At 42.5% G+C, this 21,602-nt stretch overlaps 3 protein-coding genes across 5 annotated transcripts in view; 2 read left to right on the top strand and 1 right to left on the bottom strand.

The window, feature by feature from the left end:
- Nucleotides 1–18,737, top strand: part of c9 (complement component 9) — a 34,155-nt gene extending 15,418 nt beyond the window's left edge. The window contains exon 12 of the mRNA XM_084035139.1: nucleotides 18,728–18,737. The gene's annotated coding sequence lies outside the window, so the exon portion shown is untranslated. The remainder of the gene's footprint in view (nucleotides 1–18,727) is intronic.
- On the bottom strand, nucleotides 6,345–9,109 carry fbp1b (fructose-1,6-bisphosphatase 1b). 2 transcript variants are annotated; one of them, XM_084035150.1, is made up of 8 exons: nucleotides 8,890–9,109; nucleotides 8,314–8,476; nucleotides 8,101–8,193; nucleotides 7,432–7,572; nucleotides 7,203–7,340; nucleotides 6,862–6,981; nucleotides 6,574–6,776; nucleotides 6,345–6,484 (listed from the first exon to the last, which is right to left on the bottom strand). In XM_084035150.1, the coding sequence occupies exons 1-7, from the start codon at nucleotides 9,057–9,059 to the stop codon at nucleotides 6,588–6,590; spliced, it is 1,014 nt and encodes a 337-aa protein (XP_083891276.1). In that variant the 5' UTR covers nucleotides 9,060–9,109; the 3' UTR covers nucleotides 6,345–6,484; nucleotides 6,574–6,587. The 2 variants fall into 2 exon arrangements, with proteins under 2 accessions (XP_083891276.1, XP_083891277.1); XM_084035151.1 differs by having other exon boundaries at nucleotides 6,349–6,484; nucleotides 6,587–6,776.
- LOC311029776 (KN motif and ankyrin repeat domain-containing protein 1-like) lies at nucleotides 12,897–21,602 on the top strand. Of its 2 annotated transcripts, none has more exons than XM_084035115.1 (11): nucleotides 12,897–13,075; nucleotides 13,839–16,370; nucleotides 16,713–16,829; nucleotides 17,232–17,340; nucleotides 17,428–17,571; nucleotides 17,706–17,793; nucleotides 18,294–18,513; nucleotides 19,531–19,673; nucleotides 20,267–20,467; nucleotides 20,695–20,793; nucleotides 20,874–21,602. In XM_084035115.1, the coding sequence occupies exons 1-11, from the start codon at nucleotides 13,039–13,041 to the stop codon at nucleotides 20,931–20,933; spliced, it is 3,750 nt and encodes a 1,249-aa protein (XP_083891241.1). In that variant the 5' UTR covers nucleotides 12,897–13,038; the 3' UTR covers nucleotides 20,934–21,602. The 2 variants fall into 2 exon arrangements, with proteins under 2 accessions (XP_083891241.1, XP_083891240.1); XM_084035114.1 differs by having other exon boundaries at nucleotides 17,428–17,595.

Below are 21,602 nucleotides of genomic sequence, written 5' to 3'. Positions count from 1 at the left end.
TCTGTCTGATAAAAAAGAAAAATCTGTAGAAAAACATATTTGTGAAGTTCAGTTGTGTGGAAAACGTAATTTTGGTAAAGATGGGGGTTGATAATGTTGGGATGGATTTGCCAAATCGTCTGGAGACATTCATGATCCCCAGAGGATGAATCACAATGATTTTGGTAGATGCCGTGAAGTTCATTCTCGTGTCATATATGAATGCGGCGAGGCTGGACTTGAGGACCTAATAGAGGACTATTATGGGATGGATTGTCATGCCATCTACGAGATGAATTAGGGATAAAAATCTCATGCAGACGTTCTTAGTTCCCAGACAAAAGCACTTTGGTGATCCTCGTCTCCCATCTAGGATCGCCATTAATCTTGGTAAGTCATGACTGAGTGTTGAACCCTGCTGGGGGAAGCCAGGCACCGCAGGAGGAAAAAAAAAAAACCCCATCTGACTTTGAACTCACAGGGGCCACCAGTTCAAACATGGGTCACTTTGGCTGTAAAGTAGCCAAAGAGCACTCAGAAAAGTTATAATCGTGGAAAAGCCAAAAAGTATAGAATGCGGTTCGATGGCGAGGATGAACAGATACATTGTTTTTGTGTTTCTCATCAGCGAGGGCTTTTTTCGGGTTCCTTTGGCTCGTTTCACGGAAACAGATTAACAACACGACAGGGAGCGAACGCTGGGTAATGTTACCAAAAAAAAAAAAGCTTCACGTTGTGCTCGATATTGTTACACTTAAAGGGTTTTTGCAGGGAAAGCAGACGAGGCTGTTAAATAGATTGGAACAGAGAGTTAAACTCCAGACGGAGAGAGAGAGGTACGTGCTGGTTTTGCGATCACAAAGGATTGTTTTTTGTTTTTGGAGACTGATGATACCTACAGAAAAATATCTGTGCTATAAAGGAAACAATGGGAACTCTCCGGGGGTTTGCTCGCCCTGTCAAGAGATGCTTAGTGACAGTGGTCAGGCAATGATAAGATAACAGAGCACATTTCTTTTCAAAGAGGGGGGAGATAAGCCACATCACGTTAGGTTAAAAAAGAAGCTCTTCCAGAAGGTAAAGAGGCTGCAGATGGACTCTTATCACGCTTCTCTTCAATAGGAAATAGCTCCTCAGAAACAGATCGGCCTCAAAGAAAAGCCATTGTTCAATAGATCAAGGCCTCAACAAAGAACCTGACAGGAAGAATATAACGAGCCCAACATCCACATTACGAGAGCTGAAATATTCATATGATTGATGCTTCATGGACTCCTGCATATAGGTTTTAATAAGACAGTTTGATTATTTTTACTTTGACCCAATTCAACTCTGACAGAGTAATAATGCCAGCCAAGTGATTAGGTGTTGGGGATTGGCGAGAAGATTTGCGATACACATATCTGTAAAAATATCAGGCGACAAACCTCTTAAAAAGAAACCCTAAAAAGAAACGTTTACAAAAGTGCCTTAAACGTGCATTCTTTCTAATAGCCACCAGGGGGCGATGCGTCGGGTTGCAAAAACAGAAAATTGTGATTTATTATCTCAGTAAACATTGTAAACATGAGTTTAGGGTCTCATTCTCTAGTTTCAAGCCTTCTTCAATCCATCATTCATTTCGTACATGATGGTCCTATTTTTTGATTTCACAGTGTGAAAAAGATTTGCTTGTGTCTCACTAATTTATATGTCCAAATACCAAAGTGCTGCTTAGGTGCGGTCTATTTCCTGGCTCTGAGCGGTTGCCAAGGAACAAGCAGACACTCCAGAAAATGCCCAAGAAATAGAAATAGAAATGGTGAGTTTGAGATGTACCTAAAGGTGGATTTTTGTTTCCTATACAGACAGAAAGGCAGCCCCCCCCTTCCAAAAAAATGTTGCACTGCTCCTTTAAGCCCTCAAGTAAAGGTTAGGTTTTCTTGGAAGACATGGGATACTTCAGTCGGAGCTAGATGGGATCATTGTGGGATTATTGCTCAATCTTAACGCGACGGAGTCGACAGAAACAGGATACTAGATTGCAGTCTTTCATTCTGCAAAAACTCGGCCCCGCCTGGCATCCGGCCAACGTTGGGGCATGTTTCTTGAGGCCTCAATCTTTTTAAAAAAAAAAAAAAAGGCGTAGCTGCCGGTTTTTCGGGAAGACAGAAAATTGAGATGTGGCCCAGGGCTTCTCTGACATTTGCCTCCCGAGTAATCACAACGTTGGAGGGCGGATTGAAGACGGCGTTAGAATAGTCCTGGATTAGCTTCCTCCCCGGGCCTCGGGAGTATTCTTACAAACGGGGGCTCGACGCAGGAAGCGCGTGGGCTGATTTATGAAAATTTGGGTGCATAACTGCTGATGCAGTTGAAAAAAAGGCATCATTTCCGGGCTGTAAAAGCAGCATAATAACTGCAGACACTTCCCTCGTGTAAAAAAAACTAACAAATGCACGAGAGCTTCCTTTGAAGTACTGTATTTCCCGGATGGCGAGCGTGTAATTTGGCGATTCGATCCATTTCTATTATCGTTTTTTGGTCCCTAAACTTTGAATACACACATATGCTACAAGTGGAGGAGACACTAACTGTAGGTTTATGAGGAGGTCTGGCGGCTTGAGTGCAGATGAGCGCTGTCTTCGGTGACAGTAACCACATGCTTGTAATCCAAACACAGCAGCCCTTTGTGAGGCGCAGCACCAGCGGTGGTCTGGCCCGATCTGGTCCCCCCGATCCATGACACCGTAGAACAGATCCCACTTCAATAGACGGATACAAAAATATCATGGTCACGATATGATACACCATGAATAAAAGGGATTTTTTTACTTTGTGCTGATTTGTGCGTGAGCAGATGGAGACTGAATCAAAATCTCATATCAGAAGGTAAAACAACTAGAGAGGTTAAGTGCTCTGCAAGCATTAATGTTGCCTAGCAACATAACTTTGGACAAAAACACTTCACTTCCTTGCCCTCTAATGGTTTCTCCCATCCAACTTGGCCTCAAAAGAATCCGTTTTTGGAGAAGAAATAAGATGATTAAAAACTTGACGGATGTTACAGATTCTTTTGATGCGATCGACCCGAGGAAACTTGGTTCCCTATCAAAATAAGAGTATATTCACGGGGGGCGGGATCGGGGGATGCATGTCAGGTACAAATATGGGTCCTTTGTGGACAAAGGTTGAGACAGTATTTGGATAAGAAGTTAGCTCCAGTCAGGGTGGTCTGGGATCCAGAGTTTATGTTTAATTTAAACATGGGCTCTCCGAGTCTGCCTACTGTCACCGCGCTGAGAGAAGCCATGCTGGCGAGTTAAACAAAGAGGACGGCCAGTCGGTCTAATGTGTAGTCTGATGACCGAAAGATATAAAAACGGTTTCACAATCTTGTTTATATTGGGATGTCTGGTTGAGTAGATAAACGGACAGATTCATCTGTTGCTTATGTGCTACCGTTACATCCGGGGACCACTGCATGTCGTTCCTTATCTGCTTATAAATGATTTAAACATGCACCCACGATGATGGAAAAACTAAATTAAGAGCCGACGCGAATGCGAGCGGCTTTGTGAGGTTTGAGCTAATAGCTCATGTCAGCATTTTTACTAATTTCTTCCTATTTTAAGAGGAGATTTTAGAAAATAGGGAGTCCTGGTCAACTCAACAAAAAGGGCAACTTCTTCAAAAATAAAGCTCCACAGGCATTGTTTGCTTTAATGGCGTGCCCCCGTCTTTTCTCGACAGATATTTAAAAAAAAAAAAAAACCCACAAATGTCAACCTCATGGCGGTTCCTCGACGTTGCCAGATCAGATTGCCCAGTTTCCAGGCCAATCACAACTTTAAAAACCACCCAATTCAATAAAAAAAAAAACAATGCAAGACCGCAAAAACCATTACATGCACAATAGAAAACACACCAGAAGCATAAAAAATAGCTTCATATCTGCATCAAATGTTAGATAAACAAGGCTACGGCAAAACCCAACCCACATTCCCATGTTTATATTAACGACGGCGACGCCAAGAGGAGCAGCTCCTCCGTCGCCCCTAACGACGATTGAATACAACATAGTTTCTCTAATTAAGTGAGTCAGTTTACTGAATTGTGTGTGTTTGACCACATAATGTTTTTGGCTGTATTATTTTATAATAGTTGTTGGTATATTTCAGTCTGGACCAAAGTGGTAAACCGACCAATCAGCTGAGCCAGCACTGCTTTTATATCACAACATTTTTTTCCTTTAATTCCTGCAGACACATAAGTTGTCTTTTTGCTCGTCCTTCCCATTCAGCACCAGATAAAGTGAGATAGGCTGAAGAGAGAGAGAGGGGGGGGGGGGGGGGGGGGGGTGTAAGCCGTCAGACACACCACAGACACACACCGCTATAGCACTCTTCATCGGAGTGTAAAGTAAACAGAGCCTGTCTGGACACGGGGCTGGATATCAGACGAGGAAGGACGGCGACAGAGAACAACAGGTACTGACCTGTCACGGTTAGACAGGGAGAAGAAGGCCAAACAGCATGGCAAACTCCAACATATTGATATTATATTATTTATTTAACATTTACATTAAGAATAAATCCGTTGGAAGAAGAAACATTTATCAGGGATGCAAAATGTAATCTATGTAAAAACAAGATGTCATCTCTTTTTGTCCTTTAACATGGCCCACACTTACACACACACACACACACACACACACACACACACACACACACACACACACACACACACACACACACACACACACACAGTAGCGAGGGGGAAAATAAACAGGCAGGGTTTTTGCTTTTCCTGCAAATCTAAATATTGACTCAGTAACCTATAATCATAGACAGTCTGAACAAAATCGAAATAAACAAGTGCCTGTAATGTGTAAGTGTTTGTGTGTCTCATGGGCACAGTGGCCCTTGAACACGGACACTGACAGACACATTAAAAAAACACAACAAAAAAAACCCTGAGGATAGCGGTTTTAGGTTTTTTTGTGAATCCCAGACGATATGGATTCCATCCAGCACGCCGGAGCTCCATAAATTATTCTGGTATTCTCTCCACACACACTTCTTTTCCTTCTCAGTGCCTTTCAATCTCCGATCACACCATCTGTTATCAATTCACATAACTCCACTTTTCGTATGACTCACATGCAATATTCAAGAAGGTTTCAGATTGCCAAGACGTGATTTAAAAACAGAAAGGAGAAATTTCCATCATGCTCTCGGTGGAGCGTTAAGCTCCGATGCCAAGTGATCTCAGCAGCCAGAGATTTACACAACTGTTATTATTGTGCTGTAACCTTATTAAAAAAGCTCCATATCATATAATTTCATACACACACACACACACACACACACACACACATCCCCCCTTTACTGGAAGCTACGGTACATCAGAAAAAAAAGAAAAGTACAGACGTCTTTGAATGCCTCGTTGTTCTACGGAACATAAAGACCGCTTTCCTGAATAAGCGTGATTGATTGAATGAGGTTTTCGTGTGAGCATACTGTTGGATGTTTTTTTTGTTTTGTTTGTTTGTCTCAGTGAGTCTTTATGGCTCATTAGTGAAGTGGCGACGCTGAAACATTTCTGGCTCTACTGAAGGCCTGTCAGGGTTTGCTGCCGATGCCAGAAATCAGAGGCCAACGAGGAAAACCCGGAGTTGGTGTAAAAGGAGAAGCTTGTTAATGGACTGTGAAAAAAACTGTCCTCTTTTGTTACGTTTATTCACTTTCTTGACAAAATTTGAATATTGATACCACTCCCTCACGTGTAAAGCAACACTAAAGAGTATTTAGTGCCTTAAAATAATGTTTCCAAAATAGTTTCAGTGGTTCATCACCTCAAAACCGGGTGAACGGCACTTCAGCATTCGCTCTGCGGCCCTCTATTGGCTGTAACCGCACTATGTAACTTTGCCTCGTCGGGTAGCGGTTTTGTAGTTCTAATGAGACTACAATTTGACCTGCTTTACGGCAAGCGTTACAAAAGCCGGTAGGTGGAGGCTCTGTGTGGATCTCCACCCCGACTCTTTTGATTGGACGAGTTTTTTGTTTTTATTTCCCTGAGCATTTAAAGTATTCATGCCATAATCATTGGCAGCTTTTAATGTGAAAAACATTCTGTTATATATCAGCCAAAAGCAATTTCAGCAGACGGTCAATGAAACTACATCATATTATTCAGCCTTTGAAAGAGGCTGAAGTTGTGTATAGGGAATGAGTGGTGGTAAAATAAAAAAAGGAAAATGTCTAAAACGAATAAAGTGTTTTACGACAAACAAATACAGTAAGGGTTTTTGCATTACCTACGTCTTTAACCAGAAATGCATACAAATGACTTTGACAACTCGTAACATCTTTTCATTTGCCTTTATTTAAAAAATATAAGGTATAAGTCTCTACAAATAACACTTAGAGCGAGGTTTCCGGTTCCTTCATCAGTGCAGTTGAGATCATGACTATGTCCTCATTGTGCCGTCAGTCCTGCTTTAGGATGCTCAGCACCAGACCTGCAGAATTCAAAGAGACTTGTATTATTCCACACAATTTTGCTAATTGATGGTTATTAAACTTAGACCTGTGTGATGCTGATACATACCAGAGTCCAATACCTCATTTCTTATGCTTCTTGCAGATGGAAAGATACTCCTGCACATCGTCGGGGGACCCGAGGACCACGGGAACCCGCTCGTGGATGTTGGTGGGCTGGATGTCCAGGACGTTCATGGCTCCCGTGGTTGCCATGCCTCCCGCCTGCTCCATGATGAAGGCCATGGGGTTGCACTCGTACAGCAGCCTCAGCTGAGAAGTGAGACGGGAGAAATGATGTATGCGTAGATTCCTTTTGGACATAGATGATCTGAAATTATCCCAAAACGCTGCTTACCTTGCCCTTCGGACTCTTGGTATTGGCAGGATATAAAAAGATTCCTCCGTACACCAAAGTACGATGAACATCGGCGACCATGGAACCGACATATCGACTGCCGTATGGAGCAGAGCCGTCCTGGAGACGCACAAATATCACGTAGAGTCACATTAGCACTGTTTTATTGTTGTTTTTACTCATGTCTCACATGCTGCCTTTACATGACTTTGTTTTTGTACGTTTCTTTACTGCACATGTGACAATAAACCCTTTGAATCTTGAATCTCTTTCATATTCAGAATGCAAAATACTATTAATTTACGCAGTATGATTAGTAATGGCCACTTGTAATGTAATACCTCGGGGAATTTCTTCTTTTGTAGATACTCCGTCACGTCTGGATAGAAGTGCTGTGCGTATCCTTCATTCAAACTGTAGATTTTGCCCTTTTTCTTGATCTTGATGTCTCGATCCACCAGGATGAACTCGCCAATTGACTGAAAGAGAGATGAGATAAGACACATATTGGAATTTTGTTGTTTTTTTACAGTTTTGATGTCATCAGTGGCAGTAAAAGGTTGTTCTTACGGGGTCGAGCATGAAGCCGTTGACTCCCTGCCCGGTGGACAGGACCATCATGGTGGCGCTGCCGTACAGAGCGTAACCGGCTGCCACAAGCTTTCTTCCCGGCTGCAGAGCATCTTTCTCACACGGCTCGCCGTCTGTCGTCTGGGACGACACAAGAAAAACAAAAAGGTGTCACTATAAACAGGCTGGTTGTTGACTCCGCCAGGGAGAATGATGCTACATTGTAAACGACCTCTTTATGTATTTGGGAGCCTGGATATTGGACCTTATATCTTATCTACAGTAGTTATAATGAACATAAATAAATAAATAGTGCAGCTTTAATTACCCAGGAGCTCTTTAAAATCTACTGTATGAGAATAAAAGTCCCCTGGGATACGAGGTGGATGACCTGCCTTAAGCAGACATAGCCACACCACAATGGAAAACTATATTTTTATTGATTAAATTTATAATCAGCAAGGTAATTAGTAACCAAAGCTGTCAGATAAATGGTGCAAAAAGTACGATATTTTCCACTGAGATGTAGCAAATTAGAAGTATAAAGTAGCATTTAATGGATATACTATAATAGCACATAAGTAATAATGTATCATTATACTTCAGAAGAGGACCTGAGTAAATGCACTTAATTTAATTCTATATAAACTCAGTTTAATCAGCACTAACCTTCTTGTAGATGCCGAAAATTGTTCCAATGGAGACGAGACAGTCGATGTTTGAGGAGCCGTCCAGAGGATCAAAGCACACGATGTATTTTCCCTGTTGAGAACAAATTATCAACGTCACCATAACACAAGAAAAACATGTTATATAATCTTTAACGTAAAGATGAAGGACACACACACACACACACACACACACACACACGGATGTCGGTACCTGCTTGTCTGCTTCCACGATGATGGCCTTCTCATCTTCCTCGGACACGAGCACGCAGGAGGTGAAGGACGACTTGATCATGTTGATGACCAGGTCGTTGGACAGGATGTCCAGTTTCTTCACCTGGTCCCCCGTCACGTTGGTGCTTCCCGCGATGCCATAACTTCCCAGAGAGTAAAGAGAGTCATTAAAAAAAGCTATCCAACCACAATGACGGAAATGTAATAATAACTCGTAAACTGTGCTTTTTTATTTTTTTGTTATTTTTAGTTAAAATCCCCGAAAAAGGTCCCGAAAGCACATTATCTCCTTGACCTCTGACCCCGGGAGGAATATACACAACATGTGAGTTTACCTTTGGCCGGGGGCTGAAGTTACTGATTCTTATGTCAGGCTGCATAAACTTAAACTAACACAGATATAAAGTCCTAGTTCACACGGATTTAAGACAGAAAAAACTAATGCATGGAAATAGAAACTTTCAAAATAAAAGCATATAATAGCAACCTCGCAAACTATAGTCCCCCCGTTCTCTTCCCTCCCCATTTCCGATTAAAAAAACACAGAAATACTCACAGGTTAGCGATCCCAGCCTTCCTGACGGCGGTGGAAATGGCTTTGACGGCGGTGCAGATGGAGTTGATGAGGTTGGTCAGCTCTCCTGTGCCCTGGGCCTTCCTGCCCTCCTCCAGGACGAACCTGGTGAGGGTCAGCACGTTGGTGTCGAAGGCTCCTTTGTCAGACATTTTTTTTTTGCCGTCGGGTGCGGGACCGGGGACCCTTGTGCCTCGGAGTAAAATAGGTGAGCGTAGACCCAAAGTTAAAAAAAAGTGGACTCTAGAACTGACATAGGGGGTGTGCAACTCTTCCAACCAATCAAAAGCCTCCCTTTTGCACAGATAGGGAGGTTGGTTTGATCACCTTCTTTAACGCTGGGTTTAAAAGAGCAAAGTTCAAAGATAGTGGTTTGTTTTAAAGGAACAGAAGCCTGATTCAATCCCATGTTCACATTGATTGGATTTGTTTTTTTGTTGTTTTTTTTTTAGCTTGTTCAAAGTTCTACTAAATATGAGTTGTAAGCAACATTTTGAATGATTAAAATGAGTGATGTTACACACAGCACTTAGCCTCAACATATTTCATCGTATTTATTGGTGCAGAAGTGCATGATTTTGATCCCTAAAGCTTTTAACAGAAACGTTTACTCCACACTACATAAATCCTCTCATCTATTTCCTCACAGTTTCATCAACAAATGCTCTCTCTCTGCCTATTATTTCTGGAAATTTCATTCGTCTAGATTTTACAAAGTGCCAAGCAATTTATGAGATTTATTAAGCTCATACTTTTGGGGGGTAAGATATTGCAAAACAGCTTTTTTTTTTGTTGAAAAAATGAGCTTGTAAAAGACTTGATGAGCTCAGCAATTCTGTGGATACAGGACTGTAACTGCTATAATAACATTCTTTCCCTGCATGCTCCTGAAGGAGTAAAGTTCATGGGACTCATTGTCCCTGCTGACCCTACTTGATTTAATACAACACCTTCACTATAAGGGGCTGATAAAACAGTATTAGTAATGAACAGAAACATTCAGGAGGGAGCAGCGTCGCATGTCTGTGTCTCTGCAAGCAAGCGTGGAATTCGTTTATGGCTATATCTCTCGTCTGTGACACTAATGTGAAAAAGGTCTACACATAAATTATAATAAGCTTACATGAAATGTGCCGGAGACCCGTTTCCCAACAGGAAGCTGAAGTTGAACTTTGAACTTAACAAGGCACCAGGCCTGATAATAGCTACCACCATGAGGTAATGAATGTATGATGGGTAACCACACGCACGGCTCAGTTTGTTGTTTTTTTAAGGGTATTTATAACTGAATAGTTGCAAACATAAATGTCAGAGAACTGATTTTGGATTTAACATAGGCACACTTCTAACATAGCTTCAATAAAACACATACTTTTAGTCAGCAAACAAAATAAGTTATGCACTCTTTTTTTCCTGCACTCCAACTTTACAAGAACACATTTGGTATTGCTGGCAAGAGGGCAAAAATGTATTTCCCCCTTGAGTCCACAAGATGTCGCTGTGCAGGTTACAAGCTGCTGAATATGAATGAAGTCTGGGCAAAAATACAATTCAAGGCCGTTTCCGTGCCTTGAATCAGTTGCAGTCGTTAGTTTTGTGCATTACAAGTCAAAAAAATGCCCATTTGCAATTGTAAAAAAATCTATGGTTGAATCCTTGCGGAACATTTAAACACTGTGTAGTTGTATCTGGTTTTATAAAACTCTAATTTAGTCTTTTTTTTTTTTTAATTTCATTATTGTGAGAGAAAAAACATGCATAACATTTGTTTGATTCGTAATTTCCCCCAGTTAATACACACTACAAGTTTGTGTTAAGAAATGCAAGATTGTCTAATATATATATACATATAAAATAAATGCATATATATATACACACATATATAAATAAATACATAAATACAAAATGCCTCAGACACAATAGAGACACTAAAAGAAAATCTTGTAGTCATAGAAGAGCCATCATCAATATTTTACCGAGGACTATTCATCACCTGACTGACTCCCACGAGCAGCTCGAGCTGCTGCTCATGTTGACAGCTCTCCGCGCATGCGCAGTGGCTGCCCTACTGCTGCTGCAGCAGCGAAAACTTTATTTCGTTTCACAAATACGTAAACAAAGAGGATAAAAGAGCACTTAGCTTTGGCATTAATGTCTGAAAAAACGCGTTTCAACCTCCCTCAGCTCATACTTTGTTACTTTTTTTTTTTTTTTTACTTTTACGTGACATCACCAAGCCAACTTACCTTCCTACAGGTGAGTAGCATCCCATCACTGCTAGCTTGCTAGCTAGCGTACGAGTGATGGCGCTCCGAGTTTGAGAGCATTTTTAACAGGATGAAAAAAAACATTCTCTTGACCCTAAGAAAGTAATTTAAGAGTTGACCACCAGCATCATGTAATGCGTTTACAGTTTATCTTCTCATCTTGACCACAAGGCGTCAGACTTTAGCAACATCCAGCCTTGCTAACCTGATAACTAACTTTGGTATGTTCGAGCCATATTTACACCTTTTGCCATTATGTCAAGTTACCTGGAGAATATATTAAACATACCTGTTGCAGTAGCTTCTGTCGGTGTCAAAAGTTGAGAAAAATGGGAAGGGAAATCATAATGAGGACTGGCTGATCACCTGGAGCCGAAATAGAGACATGGGGGGGATTTAATTTGGACTATTCCACGGAAAGCGGAAAACACTCGTCCTGGACTCAACCATTCTGTCTTGTGACCCCTTAAAATACATCATTGCCGATTTGACCTCTTACTGGAAGTTGTAGGATACCTGTTATGAACAATTCAACCAAAGAGTGATCTTCTTTTTCATTTTCTTCTTCTTTGTATTTCTTTTTTAGTAATCCACAAGAAAAAAATATCAAAAAATGGATTAACCAATAATAATAATTAAAAAAATCGAACTTTTGACCCACAACCAGAGTTGATCTTCTTTTTCATTCTCTTCTTCTTCTTCTTCTTCTTCTTCTTCTTCTTCTTTTTTTTATTTTTTTTTTATTAGCTTCACAAGAAAATTTAAAAATTGGATTAGAGGATACAAAAAAACTTTGACTTTACGACACAGCATACCATGACAGTAACACAGGTGTTAGAAATGTAAGTTTTTAAAACAAATTCAACCCCAAAGAGAGTCACCTTGAATGTCACAGTGATACAGTAGAAGTGATGGTCTAAAATGACCCAAATAACAGAATAAAAAAACAAACGTCATCTCCTGATTCGTGTTTTCAAGCATTTATTCTGATCTATTTAATTGCAAACTTGACTCTGCCTCCCTCCAATGTGATTTCCCCCAAGTCACTCTAAAACGATCATCTGAAAGCGGCAGAAGCAGTACTTTCGGTTGCTGTGGCTGCCTATAAACAGAGCTGGCTAAACTTATTGGATTTATTGCCTGAGGCTTGATGTCTGTGTTCATTTAGGTTTCAGATGAAAATGTCAGTGAGGATACATGCATACATATATACACTGACAGCAGCAGACATACGCCAAATATTACATATTCTATCCATGTCGATATTAATAATTTTGCAATTCATTATTCTGTCTTATCCTGTCCTTGTGTGCATATTAAATGTTATTTTCTCTTGTATCTGATGCTTTTTTTTTTCTGCTGAAACAACCTCATTTCTCCTTCTGCAGCTCATGTAATCTTATTTTATTCATAACAACACCATTGGCTGTTCAGTTGACTTCAAACATAAGTGTGCATCCTTTGCTCCCCTCCGTGTGCTGAGAACAGAAGGTGCTGCTTACTGATGAGAAAGTGATACGGCATTGTCACGTGGTGAGTCACCGCTGAAGCCTTTTCCTCACTGTAGTTTTGCAGAATTAACTATAATATGCCTTGGCCCTGGTATTGCATTTCCTGTATGTAAGCATTGTAAGGGTATCTGTTGTTGACTGCTGGACCTGGAGAGAGAGAGAGAGAGCTAGATGTAGAGAGAGAGAGAGAGGATGAGTGGTGCAGTAGGTCAATGCATGTGCAGTAAAAGCTAATCATCAGGAAATGAGGTATAGTTAACTTGCTGTATTTTCTTTTATTTACAGACTTATTTAACATCCTGGACTGGATATAAAGGGATTTGCTCCATTATTATTATTTGGGCATCGCATTCATGGCAAAAGGCAGTTACATCATGAGAAATGCATCAGGTAACTATTACTTTCCATTACTTTCTTAAATTATATTTACATAACTCTTGTGTTGTCCGGCCTTCTGTTTATATAGTTTTAATGGCATTTAGATATTTGTAGAACTGGAATATCTCAATCAAGTTAACCATTCCTCAGAATAAAACCTTTTTTTCATGAATGACTGAGTTTTTGATGCATTAAGACGATTCATTCATTGCATTCAGTTGCTTTTGTTTTTGTATGTGTGTGTGTGTTCAATCACTGGCGGAAATACTTTGGAAGATGACTGTGGTTGAGAAAAACCTGCCAAGAATATGGTTAGGCATTTTTTAGGGGAGAGTTGCATAGTAATTATAGAGAGAGGGATCCGTCTATACAGAGAGACATACCATTTAGAGCGAAGTGACTACTGAAAACCGTGTCTACACAACTGCTAAATCCTCCTCCCGTCCCTCCTCTTCTTGTGGGACAGCCTCACAGAGTTTATAGTCAAAAACATTCCGTGGTGATGTGAAGGAAGGCTCTAGACTCGAATAGAAACGGTCGCTTATGAACGTATAATACTGAGGTAAGGAGGGGGGAAAGGGCAGAATGTATACAAATGTTTGTTATGCAGTTCAAATCAATTTCTATCTTCAGTACCAGTGGTTTGCTACGTATTGTAGTTAGTTAGTTTTATACATATTCATGCATTAGACTTTCTGGTTTTCCAACACATGCAATTAGGTTTTGTATGGAGTCTTTTTTATAAACTATGGTTATTCCACTGTTGGTCCAACAGGTCAAAACACGGATGAGTGTGCTCCAAACTACCCGGGGAGCGACTACGGTTATCAGTCTGACGTGGACTACCTCAAGTGTGTGGACAGCTTCCAAAACGGCGCCAACATTAAGCGGCTAAGCCTCAAGAGGAGGCCCAAGGTGGCCGTCGGCAATGTGGAAAAAACATTGCCGAGTTCCATTTCATCCAGCCAGTGGCATTCTGCGGAAGCCTTGTCGCCGTCCGGCAGCGATGATGTAAGACTGCTGGGCATGTCTTCCACAACCAGGGGTCGACCTCCTCTTCCTCCACCGCACGGTTCCTCGTCCGAGAACAAACTTTCCAGGAATGAAGGACTGGCAACCTCTCCGATACTTAATGAGGCAAAGCCTCAGCCTGCTGCAAGGTCTCTGGCTTCACAAAGACAAAGCCCCATGCCGGAAAAGCGCTTAGTAGAGACCCTCAAACACTTGGATGAGGAGGAGATGAGTCAGCCTCCACCTCAGCCTCAACCCCGGCGTCGACTGGCCAGTTTCGGAGGGGTAAGCTCCCGTGGGTCACCCTCACCCTTCACTGGCCTGGGTGCATATAATCACAACAACAACGGGAACAAGCCTGCTGGCTCGGGAGGTGATGTGCACGTCCACCTCAGCTCCTCCATGGGCAGTAGAGGCAGCACTGGATGCCTCAGGCTGAGCCCACAGAGCCCCGGCAGGACCGCCTCGGTCACAAGTCTGGGCCCCACGCACCTTCAGCATGTCCGGGACCAGATGGTGGTCGCTCTGCAGAGGCTGAAGGAGCTGGAGGAGCAGGTGACGATCATACCCATTCTCCAGGTCAAAATCTCCGTCCTTCAGGAGGAGAAGAGGCAACTGGTCTCTCAGCTGAAGAACCACAGCGACCACGAGGGCATGAATGATGTGATCTGGAAGAGAGCATGTAGCATTGGACAACCCAATGAGAGCAAGGTGGATCTGGAGAAAGGACTCGAGGGTGTAGTGAGAAGTGGCTGCACCGACCTCAGGGAGCTCAGGCAACTGACTCAAGAGATGCAGGCGTTGGAAAGAATTACAAACGGTCAAGGGCATTTGCAAGGCAATCTGTATGGCAAGTCAGTGGCAGTTGGAACTGATAAAGATATAGATATGGCCTCGTCTAAACCCACAAAAGAAAACAAATATGCGTACACTGATCGGGTGGAGACGAGGTCCATTGCAACAGAAGTGTCTGAAGTTAATCTTGGGATTTACACCGAACGGGAAGCAGAGATCGACGCCCAACAACTAATAATTGGCGCCTTGAAGGAGAGGATTTGTCACCTGGAAACAGAGCTGAAGGAGTCCGCCCTCCAGACAGAGATGAGCCGTCTGAAACTGGAGCTTCAGGCTGCGGGAGCTAGGAACCGAGCTGATAAAGCCTCCTTGGCCAGACCGGCCACGGTGAGCACGGCCACAGAGGCGAGGCCTGACACCACGAGTCAGGGAGTGGGCAATCACACGGACCTCCGAGATGCCAGCACAGGGGAGGCAGCGGAGGTGAAGACTGTGGGGGTATCGTGTTGCAGGCCTGAGCTGAAGGATGTCTGCACAGGACCAGATATACCGATGAGCCACTGGGAGGTCAGGGAGCGAGTGGAGACCTTGGAAAAGGGTGTCGGGATCGAAGTCTTGACAAACACACGAGGAGTCGGTGTGGAAATAAAGTTGTGTGATGCAGAAACCAACACAGAGGTCCCGCTGGAGAATTTTATGCCTAACAAAAGAAAGATTAATCATTCTGTGGGTTGTGGGGACTGTTCTGTTGACGTGATCGTCTGTGAGGCGAAGGAAGTGGTTTCTCAGGGTATCGCCACAGATCCAGTCCGAGGAGTGGATCTGGGAATCATGGCATCGCCCCAGATGGCTTCTCAGCGTACCAACACAGTATCCAGTTCGGTGTCTCGCTTTACCAACACCAGCCTTGCCTTCAGCGCAGACTCCAGCACTAATACGGTCCTCAGTACCCAAGACAAGCACACCAACACCTCTCAGACTGTTACCAGGACGGTGTCTGTAGGCAACGGGGTCAAAGGCACCCCAGAGACCCGCACGATCGGCGTTGGAACTACAAATCTGCTGGGAAGTGCCTTAAAACAAACACCGGGGGCGGTCGCCAAGGTAACCCGAGACGCTGGCGTCGGATACGCGAACATTAAGGAGAATTTCCTGGTCGGGCTGAAAACCCGAAATATGGCCTCCGGACCTTCCCATCTGCCGGACCCGATAAAGACACGGAGCATCGGCGTAGGGGAGGGCAGGATACGGGATTTGTCGGCTTCGTCCGGTGCACCAGCAGCCAAGCAGTCTTCCTCCCAGTCCCAGTGGGACCCGGAGCTGAACCATTACATAGAGAAGATGCAGTGGCTCCTCAGGGAGCATGGGGATCTGCTCACAGAGGACCACGCTCAGCAGAGGGAGGGGTTTGTCCAGCGGCACAGCAGCCGAGGAAGCTCCAAGATGTCCTGCGGTAACAAAGGTGGAACGGAAGTCCGTCCTCTGGATCCTCAGGCACCGGGTAACATCTTAGATCTAGTTAGTGTAGAAGGTACATGGGGAGTTTTATCGTAAGCATAGAACTTTTCTCACCATTGAGGGTTTAAACTGTTTGCATCCAAGTTCATGTTCTTTTTGCCTTTTATTTTCTGCTTCAATGCTACCTTTATTGGTTACTGTGGAGAAGCCACTAAACAACATAAAGCTTGCTAAACCTTTGCATTATTAAAATGCTGACCATTGCTCCATAGTGCCACAACTGGTCACCAACACTTTTTAGGGTACCTTTATTGGTGGATTGTTATTATTATGTATTATACTAGTATGCAATGTCTGTAATGTCCTGCTGTTTCTTCCCACTTAGATGACTCTTCTATGTGTGACGAAGCAAACGAAGGAATCGGCCAACAGGGCGGCAGCGATTCAGAGGTGAAAAGAATGATACAGATGTTGGAACAACAGGCTTCCTCAGCTCTGCAAGGTAAATATGTGTGTGTTTTTGTCATCAACAAAAAAAAGAATCAGTAGGAATGTGTCTAGTTTAAAAATATTCGTACCTCCAGACCCAAAGGTCCCGGTTGAGGTTTGTGTTCGACAAAGAGGAAGTGGCGTCCTTTTGGCTCGGCTGCTGACCTTTTAGAGAGGAAACACTTGTTATGTTTGGAATGAGATGTTTTTTTGGAGGGTGTCTCGTACCACATACCACTTTGTGGCTGAAGGTCTAAAAATGAATGGCATCGTAGGAGGAGAAACTTTCTCTCTCTTTTTTTTTTGTAAATGAGGCCTTCAGATTTGTAAGAAAAGCATCATGAATACAACCTCACTGAGTCTTGCATAGATATTTCGATGTGTTGTATTTAATAATATTGTTGATTATTTCCAGACGGGTCGACTAACGCCGTCGTGCTGCGTTCAGTAACGAAGAAACAAAACGGCGACCAAGGCTGCGGTAGCAACAGGAAGAGCATGAAGTTTATGAGGGTGACCGCCGGGTAATCATCGAATGTCTAAATGCATATTTTTACATCGGATCTTAACTATTTTTTTCAGCGCGTTGACTTCTTTTGTTTCGTCCTTAGCTTGGACCCCGCGTCATCTTACGAGCTCCCCGCCGGTGAGAAGGCGAACGCCGAGGACGTGGAAAGGAGAGGAAGCAAGAAATCAAAGGAAGCTTCTCAGGATGGAAGAAAGGGCAAAGGTGGCTCCGGCAAGGGGTCCAAAGGGTCCGGAAAACCACACACACAGAGGCAATGTAGTCCAGAAGCCAGTTGAATAAAGATTAGTGTATTTTTAACGTTGGAGAGTTTCTGCTTTCAAAAGTCCCACAGGTCTGAATTTGCATTTTTATTCCTTTCAGGGGGAAGTTAAGTGAAACGTTGTTTTCTGCTTGTCAAGCCTTGAAGATGCACCTGAGTGATAACGCAGCTTTATCCAGCAGGGAGCTGGTAGGTTTCATTCACTATATATATATATATGTGTATGTGTGTGTGTGTGTGTTGAGGCATGGTGTGTTCACATAAAAAAAGAAACAGATGGAGGAATGTTCTCTGCTCTGTAATTTCCTCTCATTGTATTTTTCTCCATCTTGAAAACTGATATTTGCAAGTGAAAGAGACGCCTCACATTTATGATAATTTGGTTTAAAAATAGAGAGAAAGGGGAGTTCGAGAGAAGGAAAATCCAACTCGACATAACAAACAAACACGTACCAAACTTTGTATTGATTGTATGAAGGCAGATTTGTAAACTTCTTCATTTTTTTGTATATATTTGATTTTAATTATGAGTTTTTGCTCTTCCTCTGAGCTCTTTCGGTCACATCTTTGTAACGATAAGAGGCTCTTTTTCTATTCAAAGTCAAGATTTCTCTTGCACGCTGTGTATTGTTGACATGTATGGATGCAGACAAACACACTGATGTCCTTTTTCTTTGCATCCTTCGCAGCACGACTGTCTACAAATCCTCCAGCAGGAGTGGTTCTCCGTGTCCAGCCACAAGTCGGCCTCTCCGGACACCGTGGCCGATCACTTGTCTGCGTTTCGGGTCATTTCACCTTCAGTGTTGCGGCATATTGCCAACATGGCCGACGGCAATGGAAACATGGCTCTGCACTACAGCGTGTCCCACTCCAACTTTGGCATCGTCAAGAAATTGCTTGATGCAGGTAAAGTAATACTCACAGGAAAAAACACTAGAGGTCATAGAATGTGTCCTCTTTCTGATGCTATGCCCCCTAGTGGCCACTGGGGGGCAGTTGTCTCTGAGTGATGGATAAAGATACTTTGTCCACACTGTTAACATAAAAGAAAGGATAATAAGGATAATGGCTTGTTACAACAACACGATGATTAAAATACATTTTGTTTATTGCTCCATAACCAGCCAACATTTTTATTTTGTTTTTACTGGCAAAGCTTTTTATGACGACACAATAATTACAAAACAAGTAAAAAAAACAAATTGCCTTCACTTCATCAAGCTGCTGAAAGTAGTTGTCTGTCCTCCTACTGTGCCGAGCCCATGTCTTCACTAACCTGTAGAGCAGGAGGTTTATGAATATGAAGATATACTTTAGAAATTTAAAATCCCAACAGTTTCTCCAGCTGTGAAAAAAATCTAAAAGGGATAGAAGTTCAGAGATTTAAATATGCGCCTGTTCATTCAAAGGCTTCAATTAAAGTAGAAATTGAACAGGCGGACTCTTGATGATTTGTCCTAATGGAGGAGATATGGTATTTATTTCTTATTTTTTTGCATCTAAAATGCTTTGCTGCAGCTTTCAGAAGAGATTGGACCTCTGTGTGTCCAGGAAGCATAAAGTAATAACTTTAATGAGTCACTGAAATGTTACTTTCCAGACTACATGACTAATGCATTTTTAATATGTTGCTCGAAAATGAAACCTTTGGTCCGAGTTGAACCACATCCAAAGCATTCATGCACTCTGAGAATGGAAAACAACAATAATTGGAGCTGTTTGAAAGAGTAAGTGACTGTGCTTATAGAATGTAAACAAAGTTTAAAAACTTAAATTGCACAGCAACAATGAAGGAAGGACACTTTTTGAGTGAGGCTGTAATCTGTTTGTGTCGCTGCTGTGTAATTAAAAGCTTTGGAGAGTGCTAATTATTCCATGCCTCTATTGTTTTTGTCTCTTCTCTCCCGGTCCGATTGGCTCCAGAGGTGTGCAACGTCGATCAGCAGAACAAAGCCGGCTACACGCCCATCATGCTGGCGGCGCTCGCCGCCGTGGAGAGTCCGGCCGACATGAGAGTGGTGGAGCAGCTCTTCAGGCGAGGAGACGTCAATGCCAAGGCCAGCCAGGTCAGTGTGAGAGCCTGCTGTTTCCTCTAGAGATATATATATGAAAAAATATATGAGAAGAAAAAAAGATAGATAGGTAACAGGCTCATTGGAGTTGCCTGGTGGTGGGAATCCTCAGACACCTCAAGATTCTATTGGATTACGATTCTGTCAGGATTAGATTATTCAATCACGATGCTCTATTTGGGATTTAAATATAATGAGAATTTCTTCAAATCCATAACCAATTCCTATTTGTAGGACAAAGTTGATGTGCTACAATACTTATATAAAATGTGGAAATATTGCTCCAAAATATATATCTAAAAAAATAAAAAAAATGTATCATTATAGACTAGAATCGATTATTTCTCCCGCCTCTAATAGATAAAGATAAATTGAAAACTGTCTCTCTTTTACCCATATAATACCAAATCATAGTCCAAGAGATTATGAGATCATAAATAGGAGATTTTGGAACCATAAAACAAAGAAAAAGTCTACTTTTAGCATCTTCCCTGAGAGGAAAGTGTGACGTGTCTGGTTCTCCAACCGAGCTGTGACTCAACGTTTGAAACGTTTGGACCCTGATGGCGTGTTTTAACGTCGCGCAGGCCGGCCAGACGGCCCTGATGCTCGCCGTGAGCCACGGCCGGATGGACATGGTGCAGGCCCTGCTGGCCCGGGGGGCAGAGGTCAACCTCCAGGACGACGAGGGCTCCACGGCGCTGATGTGTTCCAGCGAGCACGGCCACGCCGACATCGTGAAGCTGCTGCTGGGGCAGCCGGACTGTGACGCCGCCCTCGCTGACAGCGTACGTGCACCATCATCATCATCATCACCATCATCATCATCATCAAGCTGTGAAGCTGACGCCTTCCAATTTAATTTAGTCTCACATATAGTCGAACATCTCCATCATATACGTCAGGGAAATAAAGGCGTAGTATAGAATTAATTATACACAGCATGCTCTTATTTCTCTCTCTGTTCATATTCAATAAATGGAAATAAACTCCCACAATCCCTTTGTGTTTCCAGGATGAGAGCACGGCGCTGTCCATCGCTCTGGAGGCGGGGCATCATGACATCGCCGTGCTCCTTTATGCACATGCCAACTTCTCCAAGGGGCAGACGGCAGTATGTGGGAGAGCGTTTCACACTTCACATTAAAACATGAGTTATATAAAACTTTATTTATAATGTTTGTGTCTTCACAGGCGGCTGCTCGCCACGGCGGCAAGTCTCTCTCCTCCGGTGGCAGAAATGTCTTTGAATGAACGGATTCCTCCTGAATATTATTCATGAGGTGATTCAGTTATGAAGGCTTCTTATCATAGGGAGGGATTTTAATCTGTTTATATGTATAGTCGTCAGAATGATAGTTATTATCTGAGATGCATTCTAGTGTAACTTTTGCCTAACATTGCGTGCATCATATTGTAACTCAGCAGCTAATATATGCATGGAAGAGTATTTCAATATTCTATGATCAGAAGGAATAATTTGACATCCTGCAGTCTAATATATGTACTATTTCAAAGTGTCTTTAATCCTTTTAACTCTCTTTGTAAATACTATTCAACAACAAATCTATATCATAAATATGTAAATGAATAAAGAATAGATACTATATAGCCACATATTTGATTTTGTTAATAATATGGAAGAAAACTAGGCTAACTTTCATATTTTTATTGTAATGTCAACAAAAAAAGGGGTTTATTTGTATTTATGAGTTCATACTTGTATCTGGTTCATGAGAATAATCATGAGATGTGATACGCAGTGTATTTTAAACATTAACACCAAAGCAACTACATGCAGCAACGAGCAACTTCTCAGGATTCATGGGAGGAGGCGTTGTCGATGACGTGTAAAGGCTTTCTCGCTTCGATGAGAAGATTGAGAAGATGCTGATGGGAGGTTTTCTAGACCTCCAAACAAAA

The sequence above is a fragment of the Eutrigla gurnardus genome (genome assembly GCF_963514095.1).
Source record: "Eutrigla gurnardus genome assembly, chromosome: 19".
NCBI classification, from domain to species: Eukaryota; Metazoa; Chordata; class Actinopteri; order Perciformes; family Triglidae; genus Eutrigla; species Eutrigla gurnardus.
Note: the sequence above shows the minus strand (reverse complement) of the source record. Positions and strands in the feature narration are given on the sequence as shown.